Genomic DNA, 14,539 nt, shown 5'->3' on the forward strand with positions numbered 1-14,539 from the left:
CCACATGCCTGCAACCCTCTTAACCAACCTACCATGAGCTGTATTTGGCTTTTCTCACTAGTCCAGTTCTGGAAGAGGTTGTGGTGGGAAGGTGAGGGCCCTCAGAGCACCACTGAGAGCAGCAGCCCAGGGCCTGCAGATAAAGAGAGAAGACAGCGCTTTCCGTTTGCAATGCTGGTTTATTTTAGAAAAGCCCCTTTTGATCATCTGACTGAAAAACGTGGGCAGAAAAGTCACAAATGTTATAAAACAAAGTTTATTCTGCAATATCTTTTTTTTTTTTTGTCATAATGAATTGCATCTCTTTGGTAAAAATAAACTTTATAAACATTTCAATTAACAGAGATTAGCATACAAAAAACTAAACTTCTGTAAATCGTCTGTAAAACAGGTCACAGGGCCGAAGACTGGAGGGGGAAGGAAGGGTTAGAATTGGTCACCTACTGGCAAAATCATTCTAAACAAACCCAAGGACATTGCTTATATGCTACATTAGAAACAAGCTAATGGGAACAGTTTCAAACCCAACTCTGGTTTCATTTGATCAGAAAGCATTCTTACAATTCACTTTTCAATAAATAATAGTTACAATGACTTGGCAATTATAAAAGGTTTTATATCACTATATGGCAGTAACACACCTTCCATTAGGCTTTTTTTTTTTTGCCTTTGTATTTTTTAGTTTGAAGAAATGTACATTTATAAAACAGACTTGATAATGGCACTGGCATTTAGGTGTGAAGGATGTGCTTTAAGAGATAATGGCAGGTGCAAGGTTTCACATGTTCTACCTCCTCAATCACTATTCTGACTGCACCACTGCTCAGGTGTATGAGCACAGTACTTTGCTTTAACCAAATCCTGCACTTCCTTTTTTCCCTCCAGCTGCAAACTCACACAACTTCCCATCAAACAGCTGGATTTTTCAAGGTGTTTGATGTGACTTTTGCCCCCCAAAAAGGCAGGAATTTACTCTTGCAATCTGAAAGGCCAAATACAGGTTGTTTGTAAGGTGTTCACATCAGACTTAGCCTGAAGCCTCCCTTGTAGGAGAATCTCATACACTGCAGTTAAAGATTGAATGTGGTTCAGTAATACTTTCCCTGCCAGAACACACAAGTTGACCATTGGCATGAACATTTTACATGTCACTAAAACCAACAAAAAAACCAAACCAGCCCCAAACCCAACAATCAAAATAACTTTTAATTATACTCCATTTATACTATGTACACCAGGGGTCTCTAACTGAGGTGGCAAACAAACCCTAGCCCTGCGCTAGGTAGGTAAGCGAAAGGAAGGGCAGCTCTTCTCCCACTACCAAGAGAGGTGCCCCCCACCTGAGCTGGCAGACTGTGCCTGCCCAAACATGCAGGCAGAGGCATGGGAAAACATGATGGGACAGGTCAGGGGCGCAGATCAGCTGCCTGCTCCTTCAGAAGGACAGAGGGATGACATCAAAGCAGGAAGAGCACGACTCTGCCACGCCATTCTGTGTCCCAGGGAAAGGCTACAACTGCACCCACAGTTCTTCCAGGTGAAAACCTGTAAGGATGTATGCAGCTTTCACTTCTGATGAGTATGGTTTTATTGCTTGTTGCATGTGGTATCTCAATGCATTGTTAGCATTCCAACCCCATCCCTTCAGAAACGCTGGAGGCATTATCACACCAGCTTCAGTGTTCAACAGCAGCACAGCCACACTCCTAAGCATTAAACCTCTCCATTTTTTTTCTGAGGCAAAAAAAAAATGTAATCCAGAATCAAACCAAACCAAACCAAACCATGGAGCTGACTGTGACTGACATTCTTCAGAATACTGGACCTTGGTCCAGCTTTCACTGGAAGCTACAGAAAAGCTGCAGCCACCTTCAAGTGGGAGGCAGGCAGCACCCCTCTTCAACAACATGCAATTGAAATCATGGCACTGAGCAAAGAAAACATCACAGACTGCTCACAGTCTGTGTAGCTGAATCCTCCTTTCCACACTGACACAAACTCTGCCCCTTTGCAGTTTTCCGTCAAGGTACAAGGTACAACTCATGAACACAAAACCCAAAGCAGTTCCACCCAAGCATTCACATCTCCACATTCCAAAATCCTAAGAAACCACTGTGCTGGTGGTTAATTGTCCTTCAAGAAGCAACTTTTGCCCTTATTATCCACCAGGAATACATCTGATGTCAGATCCAATTGGCTAATGCACCACTTGTGATATCCAGAAGACACAATGTCTGCACACATGCTGCCCTGTCGCGGGGGTAGGCTAACAGGCATTCACACAAAGCAGGGATAAAGCAAGAGTATTTTACTTCCCTTTCAAGAAAGGAAAATCATTCTTAAAACAAGTAATTGGAGCAACCAAACCACCCCACTTCCCCCCCCCAATCACTAGTGTTTGTGCTTTAAAAATAAAATAACAACAAAACCTTGGCTTTAAATTCCCAAACACAAAGAACCTCAACTATCTCAGGCCTGATCCAACAGCCATTGAGGCAGTGGGAGCACCACCATCGTCTTCAAGAGGCACTGGAACAGGCCCTCAGAGCAACAGACCTTCAGCAGCATGGCTGTGTTCATAGTTAAAGCAGACAGTTTATGGCAGTATTCATTAAGACTGGAAAAAACCCAACAATGACAACCTAACAGAACCCTAATACTGGTCTAAGAAAGGCCTCCAAATAGCCAGAACACCCCATGAGGGAAAAAAGGTTCAGTTTTGGCTGAATCCAGCACTGGTTTTCAACGACCCAAAGAGTGGACACACTGTTTTCCTAGGTGGCTCTGCTCCTAATTTTCAACCCTCTGGCCCAACAGGTGCTGGGAGCAAAGGCTTCCTGCCTTAGTGAAAACATGTATGGCACACAAGGCTTCAGCAACAGGGAAGATGACTTTTGATAGCTGCACACAACTCTGCAGCATACTTAAGGTATCATCATCCACGCAGCACCCTGACAAACCCACCCCAGCAGAACTGCTGACCCCCTTTTGAAACAGAGAATCAAAGAAGCCATCATCTACAGCAAGATGGAGGAAAAATGGTCACCATACCACTAAAAACACTGCAACATTTTTGGCTGAAGGATGCCTGGCAACTAGAAAGAGATTTTTGTTATTGCAAAAATGAAGAGTGAAGGAATTACTTCCCCCAAAACAGAGAGAGTTCCACCTGAGCTGCAATGTGCATCCAAAGGCTGAGGCGCAACCTTGGCAGTTGGATGCCCTGGATGTGGGAGGAGGCTGATAGGGCACGCAGCACAAGACACAGTGATGTGAGAAACAAAAAGGTAGGGACAGTGCATGTGACAAAACCAACCAGCACTGGGGGTGGGAAGGGGCAAAAACTCCAGTTCAGGGTTCACTAATCCAAAAGGAAGTTACTCTCTTTTGTCTCAGACTGGGGGAGTAAGACTCCTTGTCAGCAGGTGTCTGCCACCTAAAGCCTCCACCTGATCCACACTGTCACCACCATCAACTAGTTGAACCTTCCACCCCAAATGGGTGAAGGGGGAATCAGAAAGGCAGATGGTGCAGAATTATGCAGCTCCTATCTGCTCAACAGGACAACATCAAGTTTGGCCACATGGCAGCTTTCCCTGTCGGCTACATCCAAGGCCCATGTATGCATGTACACATCTGCATGAAAAGGACACATGCACTCCCCCTCCTCCCCCAAAACAAGACAGTTTGTCTTTAAGGTGAAAAAAACCCCAACACCTCTGATTTCCTTCAGGAATCCGACCTGCAGAGAGCAGATTTGGGGAAATGAGAGAAAAGATGGCAAAAAGGAAAGCCTGTGGGTGGTACCCACCTCAGCTACCTCTTAGCCTCAGCACCTCCGCTGAAAGCTGCTCCTGGAGTGCTACAAGCTTTCAGTTACTGCCCAAGGCAGGCTGAAAACTGCAGCCACTTGGAGTTACTTCACCAGTGTTTCCACCCAGACCTGTTCTCTGGAGAGCAAAGAGAGGACCTGAAGCAAGAACCTTTGTTGGTTTTTTTTCCTGCCCCCTCCATATTTTTTTTTCTTCCTTTCCTCCTCTTTTTGGCAATCCTTTAGATGGAAGTGAGAGCCTTCAAGGCAAGGCAAAATGCACTTCTACAGGTGGGACCAGCAGAGATGTAGGTACCACCCACAGTGTGCATCTGAACAAACATCTTTCTGGGGGAGGGAGGAAAAGCAAATTAAGAAAAGAAAAATCAACTGCTGAAAAGGAGAAAAAAACTCCCAAAAGGAAGTGAGCCTTAAGCAGTAACATTTTGGAGAAGACTGAATTATGAATTACTCTTTTTTTTTTTTCCTTTTTCTCTTATTTTTTTTTTCTTTCAGGCAGTGATTGAAAAAATAAATGGCTAAATTCTAGTCAGTGCCCCCCAAACAGAAAACCAAACCAAAGAAAGAGAAAGCAAGCAATGAGTCCTCTTATGGCTTTGATCTCCCCCTTGTGAAGGGTAAAAAAGTAGAAGAAGTATTGCCACAATTAAAAAAAATAGCTGTGTATATCCAACACTGACAGACATCCTATTTTTTCCTCTGCTTGTGACAGTGGCTCTTGGCAGTACATATTAAGGAACTCAAGCACGTTTGGATGCCAGCAAGGTGCAGCAGAGACCCTGCCGCTTCTTTCAACTCCTCGTCAATTTCTTGACATAGCTCCTTGAGTGCTTTGCTGCTGGGCTGACTTTCCTTAGAGGTATCTCCACGAGGTTGTGATGCATAGCCACTGTCTCCCAGAGGATCGTCTTCGTAGTCAACATCTGTATCCACCTCACTGTGGAAGCCTTCGCTGCCGTCGCTGCCATCGTGGCTGCTCTTGGAGATGAACTCGTACACCTCGTCGAGGGAGGACAAGGAAGACATGCTGGAGCGGGAGGCACAGCGCTGGGAGCCCAGGCTGCTGGCACTGTAGTTGTGATCCTCCTTGGGGTCGATGTTGATGGCCATAGGATCATTCTCCTGCAGATTCATGGAGCTGGGAGGGTTGAACGCGCTGCCGTAACTCCTCTTCTTAGGCGTCTTCAGAGGCTGAGGTTTCTCACCTATTAGAACAAAATAAACAGCCCCAAGGTTTGTCAGTGAGCAAACAGTCCAATGGGATCAGCTGCAAAACAAGCACACTGTGGCTGGCTGGCTGCAAAGTAAGCTGAAGGTAAGCATTTAAGAGTCATAAGCATAGAAACATAGAAATGGGCTGGGCCAGAAGGAACCTTCAAAGGTCAGTAAGTTTGCTGATGATACCAAACTGGGAGGCTTGGCTGATACACCTGAAGGCTGTGTGGCCATCCAGTGAGACTTGGACAGACTGGGGACCTGGGCAGAGAGGAACCTAATGAGGCTCAAAAAGGGTAAGTGCAGAGCTCTTCATCTGGGAAGGAATAGTCCTGCAGTAGTACAGGTTAGGAGGTGATCTGCTAGAGAGCAGCCCTGTGGAGAAGGAGCTGGGAGCCCTGGTGGACAACAAGTTATCCATGGGACAGCAATGTGCCTTGGGGGCCAAGAAGGCCAAGGGGATCCTGGGGTGCATTAAGAGCAGTGTGTCCAGCAGATCAAGAGAGGTTCTTCTCCCCCACTCTTCTGCCTTGGTAAGGCCAAACCTAGAGTATTGCTTCCTGTTTTGGGCTCCCCAGTTCAAGAGGGACATTACTGCTCTCTACAACTACCTGAAAGGAGGCTGTAGCCAGGTGGGGATTGGTCTCTTCTCCCAGGCAAGCAGCACCAGAACAAGAGGACACAGTCTCAAGCTGTGCCAGGGGAAGTTTAGGGTGGAGGTGAGGAGAAAGTTCTTCCCAAAAAAGTAATTGGCCACTGGGATGTGCTGCCCAGGGAGGTGGTGGAGTCACTGTCCCTGGAGGTGTTCAAGAAAGGATTGGATGTGGCACTGGGAGCCATGGTTTAGCAGTCAGGAGCTGCTGGGTTACAGGCTGGACTTGATGATCTCTGAGGTATTTTCCAACCTGGTTGATTCTATGATTTAAAAATCTCCAAAACACAGTGGCTGGGACGAGAGAGAGAACCTGTTAGATGGGAAGAGCCCTCTGGGCTTTGTCCAGAGGAGGGTACAGGGGGGTCTGCAGAGGTGGCTCTTGGTGTAGTTGTATGTGTATGTATGTTTGTAGATGTTAATTACCTTTCCCTACTTTTGTAAATAATCATTGAACTTCCACATCCTGTGCAGTGTGGCAATTTACTCCTTGGGGTAAACTCCACATTGGAACACGGTGCAAAACCAAACCACCACACCAGACCATACTGCCTTCCTGAAACCTCGGGGAGGAAACATTTAGCTACTGGGTAGAGAAGAAAAAGCAGAGGAAAATGGCTTAATGCTTACAGCTCAGCATCCCTTGTTGGATGGAAGTGTTTAACAGCATCATTGCAGTAGCAGCATCGATATCAGATTCTGTGAAGGAGAGACAGCAAAACATTAGATCTCAGTTGAGAGATGTGACAACAGTAAGTCCCTAGAAGCCATGAAGACTATCTGTATGTATTGGCCTAAAAGAAAGAGCAGGGGGGGAAAATTACAGGTGTGGATTCAGACAGTGTGCCTCTTACACAGTGCAGCAGTTACAGAGCAGTCTCCTGTCTTAACCATGCTATTCAAAACCTGCATTCTCACACTGATGCCAAGCAACAGTGACCTTATTTAGACATCCATATGAGGCTGCTGTTGCTATACTTACCAACAAATGGCTTTTGTTTGGACCAGCTGAGAGAGAGATTATGCAGTAGAACCACAGAGCTGTTGAGGCTGGAGGAGACCTTTGACATCGAGTCCAACCACTTGGCTAGAGCTCACTATCCCACCATCCACATCCACACATCTTTTAAAGACCTCCAGGAATGGTGACTCCACCACCTCCCTAGGCAGCCTGTTCCAATGCTTTATAATCCATTTCCTCTTGTCCTGTCACTTGTTCTATGTGAGAAGAGACCAACCCTGACCTTGCTCCACCTCCTCTGAAGTAGCTGTAGGAGTGCGAGCTCTCCCCTCAGTCTCCTCTTCTGAAGACTAAACAACCCCAGGTCCCTCAGCTGTTCCTCATGAGACTTATGTTCAAGACCTTCCACCAGCTCAGTTGCTCTTCTTTGGACAAACTCCAGCACTTCAATGTCCTTCCTGCAGTGAGAGGCCCAAACCTGAAGCCAGTACTCAAGGCATGGCCTCACCAGTGCCAAGTAGAGGGGAACAATCACATCCCTAAAACTGCTGGCCACATTATTCCAGATACAGCCAGGATGTGATTAGCCTTCTTGACCACCTGAGTACGCTGCTGGCCAATATTCAGCCAGCTGTTGATCAGTACCCTCAGGTCCTCCTCCATGCAGCAAAGCATCTCAGAAACTCCATGTCCTGCTTACGTGCCTATGCAAGCTTGAGAGCGAGTGTGCCTGTTAGCACAGCACCAGCTCAACACACCTCTGCTCCAGCAGGGCTTCTCCATGCACAATCAAGTGGAAGAAATGGAGAAGACAAGGGAGGAAAGGGCACAGAACTGCTCCAGCTAGAAAGCACAGGGATCTAAATAATAAATAGGTACTTCAGAAGCTTTAGGTGACTGCAGTGCCTTCAGCTGTGGTGACAAGCACTGCTGTGAAACACCAGAGCAGACTGCTGACACCTCAAAAAGGGCACAGAAATGACCAAGAGTGACATTTCTAACCAGAGAGAGGTGAAAAGGAAAAAGCAGCATGCCCTTCCCCACTCATTTCAGGACACACTCATGAACTTTAAAGGAAAAAAAGAGGCAATTCAAGGTTTGCTTTTGCTCACTTCAGCTAGGGATGAAGAAGACTCCTTACACAGGAGAGAAATCACAGAATTGTCAGGGTTGGAAGGGACCTCAAGGAGCAGCCAGTTCCAACCCCCCTGCCATGGGCAGGGACACTCTGCACTGACCAGGCTGCTCAAAGCCTCATCCAGCCTAGCCTTAACACTCCCAGGGATGAGGCACCCACAATTTCTCTGGGCAACCTGTTCCAGTGTCTCACCACCCTCACAGTAAATGTCCAACCTAAACCTACCCTGCTGTAGTTTAAAAACCCTGTCCCTTGTCCTATCACCACAGTCTCTCCCCAGCTTTCCTGGAGCTCCCTTCAGGTACTGGAAGGCTGCTATAAGGTCTCCCCAGAACCTTCTCTTCTCTAGGTTCTGAGCCCCAACTCCCTTTTGAAAGAGCTTTGACAACACTCCTCTACAACAAATTAACACATGCCCACTTCTTCCTGCAATCAGCCCTTCAACAAGGGGACACAAGTCTCTTCAAAAGAAGGACTTGGACAAGCTCAAGCCTTTAGAGATTAAGCTTTGGTAGTCAATTAGGACATTCTGAAAAGTACCTATGGGAAATGATCTCTGCTCAGCAGCTGTTGCTGCTTTTGTTTGCATCTGACTGTCACTGCAAACCAGATTATCTCCATCTTCAAGTCACTTTCTTTAGAACAGAAAAAACCAGAAGAGAAATCTGAAGAATGTATATTTGGCTAACTGTCCCTCCTCAAGGCAAGCAAAAGTAGCACACTGCCTGCTCACATCCAGCTTGTCATCCATCAACACCCCCAACTCCTTTTCCACAGGGCTGCCTTCTATCACCTCATCCCCCAGCCTGTATTGATAGTGAGGACTGTTCCAGCCCAGGTGCAGAACCCCAGTGCCCATACAACAAGCATGCGTTCTGCTACATCAGGTTTATTCATCATCTAGCAGAGCCTTCAAAGCAGGTCCCACACACACCATCAGCTGGGCTTCAGCACACGCCTGTAGCACAAAACCAGGAGAGCAGAGTGAAAGGAAGTTGTTTACCTTTGAAGGATCGGTGGTGATTCTGCTGGAGAACTGAAGTTAGGTAGTGAGGGGATGCTGACCTGCTGAAAAGAAATTCAAAAGCTCAAAGCCAAGATTTAATTAGGCAAATGATCTGTGCAAAGCATAGCAGACAGCACTATGGTAAACCCAAACCCAACCCAAGCAGCCCAGTTTGGTGGGCAACCAATTTCTGTTGTCCTCAGTAGGTGGCCTGACAGATTGGTTTGGCTGTTTATAGGATCACAGAATCATTTCAGTTGGGAAAAACCTTGAAGATCATTGCATCCAACCATTCCCTAACTCTGCCAAATCTGATGCTAAGCCACGTCCCCAGGCACCACATCTCTGCCTCTTTTATCCACACAGAGCTTTCTTAGAGCAAATTAATGCTTAGTATTGCTTAAGACAAGGTATTTGCAAGATGAGGGTCCTGGCCATCCCCAGATCCAAAGGGTAGGACACATGTAGTGATAGAAAGAGAATGCAGCTAGGGGCCTTGCACTTGCTGCCTGAGCTGTGCAGAAATAAAGCACAGCAGTGATGCCAATCATCTGCAATACAAATGTCAGTGTAAGGAGGCACAGATTACAGGTTTGGAAAAAGCTTCTGCTCCAAGTAACACCTTACCTTTTATTCTAAAACCCTGCTGAATGATAGGTGGATTCCCTGAAAACACACTGTAGAGTAATTGTGCACACTAGCCCTCCCACAGGAAAATTCAGAGACTCTGGCAGTCAAAAAGGAAAGGCCTCAGCCCTGGAGCTTTCTAAGGCCAGGCTGGAAGTGGCTCTGAGCAACCTGATCTGGTGTGAGGGGTCCCTGCCCACGGCAGGGGGCTTGGAACTAGATGATGGCATCATGATCCTTGAGGTCCCTACCAAGCCTAACAATTCTGTTACTGGGGGTGCTGATGGATGAGAAGCTCAACGTGAGCCAGCAGTGTGCACTTGCAGCCCAGAAAGCCAACCAGAGCCTGGGCTGCAGCAAGAGAAGTGTGGCCAGCAGGTCGAGAGAGGTGATTCTCCCCCTCTGCTCAGCTCTGGGGAGACCCCACCTGGAGTCCTGCATCCAGTTCTGGAGCCCCTATTACAGGAAGGATCTGGACATGCTGGAATGTGTCCAGAGAAGGGCCACAAGGATGAGCAGAGGGCTGGAGCTGCTCTGCTGTGGAGACAGACTGAGAGAGTTGGGGTTGCTCAGTCTGGAGAAGAGAAGGCCTTGAGGAGACCTAATTGTGGCCTTCCAGTATCTGAAGGGGGCTACAGGAAAGCAGGTGAGGAGTAGGGGCAACAGAGCAGCCCAGGACACAATTGGCTTTCTTGGGGCTGCAAGAAGCTCTTCAAAAACTATTTAGAAGGAAGACTGCCTGAGCCAGCCTCTTGTCCCAGCCACCCCTCACACTGCAATGCTTGGATCACTGGACTGATCTTAAAGAGCTTGGCAATTCCAAAAGCTTAGCTGGCAAGCAGCTCTGAGTGACCTGCTCTAGGCTGAGTCTGTTTTGATCTTCTGTGCTCCAGCTGGACAGTGAGCATATCTAGAGGTGCCTTCCCATCTTTGCTCTTCTCTGCATTTTGAAGTTTGACCCATGTTAACACAGACAGGGTGTTACCACAGCTTTAAAAGGGCCAAACCTTCACTTGAGTTGCACCACAAAACAGGAGTCCATGCCCCCACTTAGAAACATCAAAGCCTGTACAGACATTACCATCTAATGTCCAATTAGCAGTAGTTTCAGTCAGCTGTTCCCATAAACCAAGGCCTGACCACACCACCAGCCAGCTCCCACTTCCCAGTTTGATTCAGGGTTATTCTGGTAATGCTCCTGCTCCAGCAGAGAGCTGCAAAAAGAGGACACTTCTGCATCCAGCAGCTCAACAAGGCTGGAAGGCCAGAGACCACTGTTAACATCTTGTGCTTTAGAAGCCCAACTGGAAGAGCTCATGCCATGCAAATCTTCAGCTGCTCCTGAGGCTCTCACAGGGGTGCCAGCTCCCAGCCTGACTGTCCCACTGGACACTTAATGTCTGCTCCGTGCTACCAGTTTCACATTCTGCTCCAGTAACCCCAGTGCCTCCTGTTTGTTAAGGCAACTCCTCACAGCAAATGCAAGGCATAGGGCAAGGTACAGAGACCTTCATTATCTCTTATCTCACTCAAATTCTTTGCTGAAACAGATAACCTGGCCACGTGCCTACCTGGGAACTGAAGTCACCAACGGCAGTGCATCCACTGCCCCTCTCCACTCCATCCTACCTCTACCTCTGAGGTAGACTCAGCTGCCATTCCTCTTCCTCTGCTGAGAATGCATCACTTTGACCTCAAATTCTCCAAAAGTGGTCACCTCATCTTAAAATGTGTCAGAAGAGGAAGCTCTGACTTCAGAAGTCAGTCTAAAACTACCACAATGACCCACCTCAGAGGATGTTTATGGTAAAGGTTGTTCTTCCCATCCCTGCAGAAAAAGAGTTCTCCTCTGAGACCAGCCTAAGCACGTCAGGCTGTAGAAAAGCTGCTTTTGACAACAGCATGGAAGGTGTCTGTTTTCTCTCTAGACAAGTGACTACATGAGAAGACAGCCTTCTAAGCTAGCAGCACCAGGCTCCTATGAGGACAGACAGAGAGTTGGGGCTATTCAGTCTGGAGAAGAGAAGGAGAGACCTAATTGTGGCCTCCCAGTATCTGAAGGGGGCCTGTGAGAAAGCTGGGGAGGGACTTTTTGGAGTGTCAGGTAATGACAGGACTAGGGGGAATGGAACAAAACTACAAGTGGGTAGATTCAGATTGGATGTCGGGAAGAAGTTCTTCACTATGAGGATGATGAGAGCCTGGCACAGGCTGCCCAGGGAGGTGGTAGAAGCCTCACCCCTGGAGGTTTTTAAGGCTGGATGTGACTCTGAGCAACCTGCTGCAGTGTGAGGTGTCCCTGTCAGTGGCAGGGGGGTTGGAGCTGGATGATCCTTGAGGTCCTTTCCAACCCTAACAATTCTATGATTCTATGATCCTAGATGAGGAAAGAGGATTTGCTCCAGTGCCTGGGCATGCCTACCCTCCAGAGAAATGGGTCTCACCAGCCAGCACTCAGCACAGCCCCAACCTCCTCCTTTTAAACTCTTCCACATGTATAACGATGACTCGGACACAAATCCCAGATCTGCTCCCTGCGAAGCCTGAGCTCATGACATCTCCCCACCTCATCTATAGTCACTCTCACCTAAGAGCCACTCAAATTCTTCTCGTAGGTGGCAGCCAGTAGCCAACACATCAACATCTGCATGGCCATCTCCTCTGCTGGGTGGAGTAACAGACCCACCCCCCAGCCCGATGGCAGGGTTCGCCTACCTCGGTGGTGACGCCGGCGGAGTGTACAAGGCAAGTGCTGAGGGAGAAGGCTGCTTCTTCAGTGCTTGGACAAGATTAGGTTTGTATTCTGGGTCAACACACCACAGAGACCCTTTTCCATTCACCTGCAGGAAAGAAGTACTGCAAATTAGAGATCCCAGAGGCCAAGCTGTAAGAGCCATTTCTGAATGCGTACTCCCAAGATGCAGCGCAGGGCACAGGTACCCACCACTGGACAGCTGATGTGCAGCATCCTCAGGCTGCTTCATTGCCTGCATGGAAAGCACATGCTCCAAACCTGACTGTATAGACCCAAGACCTTCATTATATGGTGTGGAAACATCTGTCTTGCAGCTTGGGATAGCATCCCCTGGGAATGTGCTGCCCAGGGAGGTGGTGGAGTCACCATCACTGGAGGTGTTGAGGAAGAGACTGGACAGGGTGCTTGGTGCCATGGTTTAGTTGATTAGATGGTGTTGGGTGAGAGGTTGGACTCAATCTCAGATGTCTTTCCCTAGCTGGTTAATTCTATTCTATCAAGCAGTTTATTTTGAATTGAACAGCCATGGTGGCTGGCAGGATGATTTAACTGGCTAGGTACTAGCCAGGACTGTCCTCTCAGCTGGCTCCATTCAGTACCTCAGTGACAAACTACTAGTACCTTTCCATCTGCTTCTCATGAACCCAGACCCTTCCCCCCACATCCCAAACCCTGCCCAACTCTGCCTTTTTCTCCCCTCCTTTTGGTAGCTTAGAGGCTATTGCCCTCAGGGAGCAGCCAGGAACTCATCTGAACAGCAAAGCACTGCTTTACACTGTTCTATCTGCTACTTTAGGCAAGCACTTCCACTTGTCACCTAATTCAGTTCATCTGGGGCCTGCAGGCAGAATGGGTTAGGTTCCTCTTTTTCATCAGCATGCTGCCCTGACAACATCACACAGGGACTTTGGATAGCTATGACAACAGCAAGCTGAACTGGAACACACCCTGAAGCCATACACACACTCACAAGAGGCAATAAAGAGGGTGACTTCTTCAGGTAGTTAAGGCTGGGTCAGGTGTGATGTGGAATCAGGCTTCCACCCACCATTGTCTGTACAGAAGCAGACACTGAACCAAAGAGACCATGCCCACGGGACTGCTCAATTTGCTTGGCATCTGCTGCTCAACAAAGGCACAGGGCTGGAGTTAAGTGTTACACCTTAGGAGAAAGCCATGCACTACTGGAACTGAAGATCCCACAGCACAGAGCTACCTTCAGCCTTAAAATAAACCAGTGGTCTAACCACAGCAACAAAGAACCCAGACTGTGGCATTTCTCCAAGCAAACAGCAAGCCTAAGATGATTCAGTTTTGGGGCCCTCACTACAGGAAAGACACTGAGCTGCTGGAGAGTACCCAAAGAAGGACAGTGAAGCTGAAGGGCATGGAGAACAGATCTTGTGAGGAGCAGCTGAGGGAACTGGGGTTGTTTAGTCTGGAAAAGAGAAGGCTGAGGGCAGACCTTGCTCTCTACAACTACCTGAAGGGAGGCTGCAGTGGGGTGGGGGTTGGGTATTAGGGACAATGTCTTTGCTGCAAGAGTGGTCAGGCATTGAACAGGCTGCCCAGGGAGGTGGTGGAGTCACCATCCTTGGGGGTGTTCAAAAACCATGTGGAGGTGGCACTTTGGGACAGGGTTTAATGGCCACAGTGGTGTTAGGCTGATGGTTGGACTCAATGCTCTTAGAGGCCTTTGCAATGGAAACAGTTCTGTGATTCCAGGATGTGAAATGCTAAACTGCCTTCAGAACCACAGAACATTAGAGGGAAAGGACCTCAAAAGCTCGAGTCCAAGCCCCCTGCCAAAGCAGGGTCACCTAGGGTAGTCTGCAAGCTTCCTTTGAAGGTTCCTACTTCACATCAACAGTGGGGAGGCTGCTGCTGTGCTCACTCAGGTGTGGGGTAACACCCCTCTACCAATCTAATGGAAAAGCAGAGGTGTTGAGATGTTCAGTCCTTCCAGCACAAGGCAGTCCTTCCTGATGCCAGCTCAGCTCCAGCCAGAGGCTGCCAGGCATGCCAGGCCCTGCATGCACTTCTGACACAAAGCCTGCTGCCACTTCAGCTGACCTCTGAGCATATGGGTCTGGGATTTGTTTGTTGACTTTTGCTATGTGGTTTGTCAGTTTACTGAAGTCAGAGCCAGCTCTTTCCAGGAATGGGAAGGGAAATAAGGAGGAAGTAAATCAGTGGCAACTGCCACACAGGTCAGAAGACAGAATGTGTACAGACAAAAGTGTCCTTTAGGAAGCTGTGGTGGGTTGAAGCTGCCCCCCAACATAAGATTGCCAGCCCAGCCCAGCTGCAAAGCAACTGAAGCTGTGTTTACAAGCCAAACTGCAATCGAAAA

The 14,539-nt window shown here is 48.1% G+C and overlaps 1 protein-coding gene across 6 annotated transcripts in view; it reads right to left on the reverse strand.

Moving 5' to 3' along the window:
* Window positions 1-4,039: 4,039 nt before the first annotated feature.
* Window positions 4,040-14,539, reverse strand: part of FOXN2 (forkhead box N2) — a 96,332-nt gene continuing 85,832 nt past the window's right edge. For 5 of the 6 annotated variants that reach the window (XM_068153672.1, XM_068153670.1, XM_068153668.1 and 2 more), the window contains 4 exons: window positions 12,147-12,271; window positions 8,802-8,866; window positions 6,330-6,398; window positions 4,040-5,037 (listed from right to left, as the gene is read on the reverse strand). In XM_068153672.1, coding sequence (XP_068009773.1) covers window positions 4,520-5,037; window positions 6,330-6,398; window positions 8,802-8,866; window positions 12,147-12,271 — 777 coding nt within the window. In that variant the 3' untranslated portion in view covers window positions 4,040-4,519. The remainder of the gene's footprint in view (window positions 5,038-6,329; window positions 6,399-8,801; window positions 8,867-12,146; window positions 12,272-14,539) is intronic. The other variant, XM_068153674.1, reaches the window with a different exon arrangement.

The sequence above is a fragment of the Melanerpes formicivorus genome, unplaced genomic scaffold (genome assembly GCF_026170545.1).
Source record: "Melanerpes formicivorus ecotype bairdi unplaced genomic scaffold, bMelFor1.0.p_v2 SCAF_26, whole genome shotgun sequence".
NCBI classification, from domain to species: Eukaryota; Metazoa; Chordata; class Aves; order Piciformes; family Picidae; genus Melanerpes; species Melanerpes formicivorus.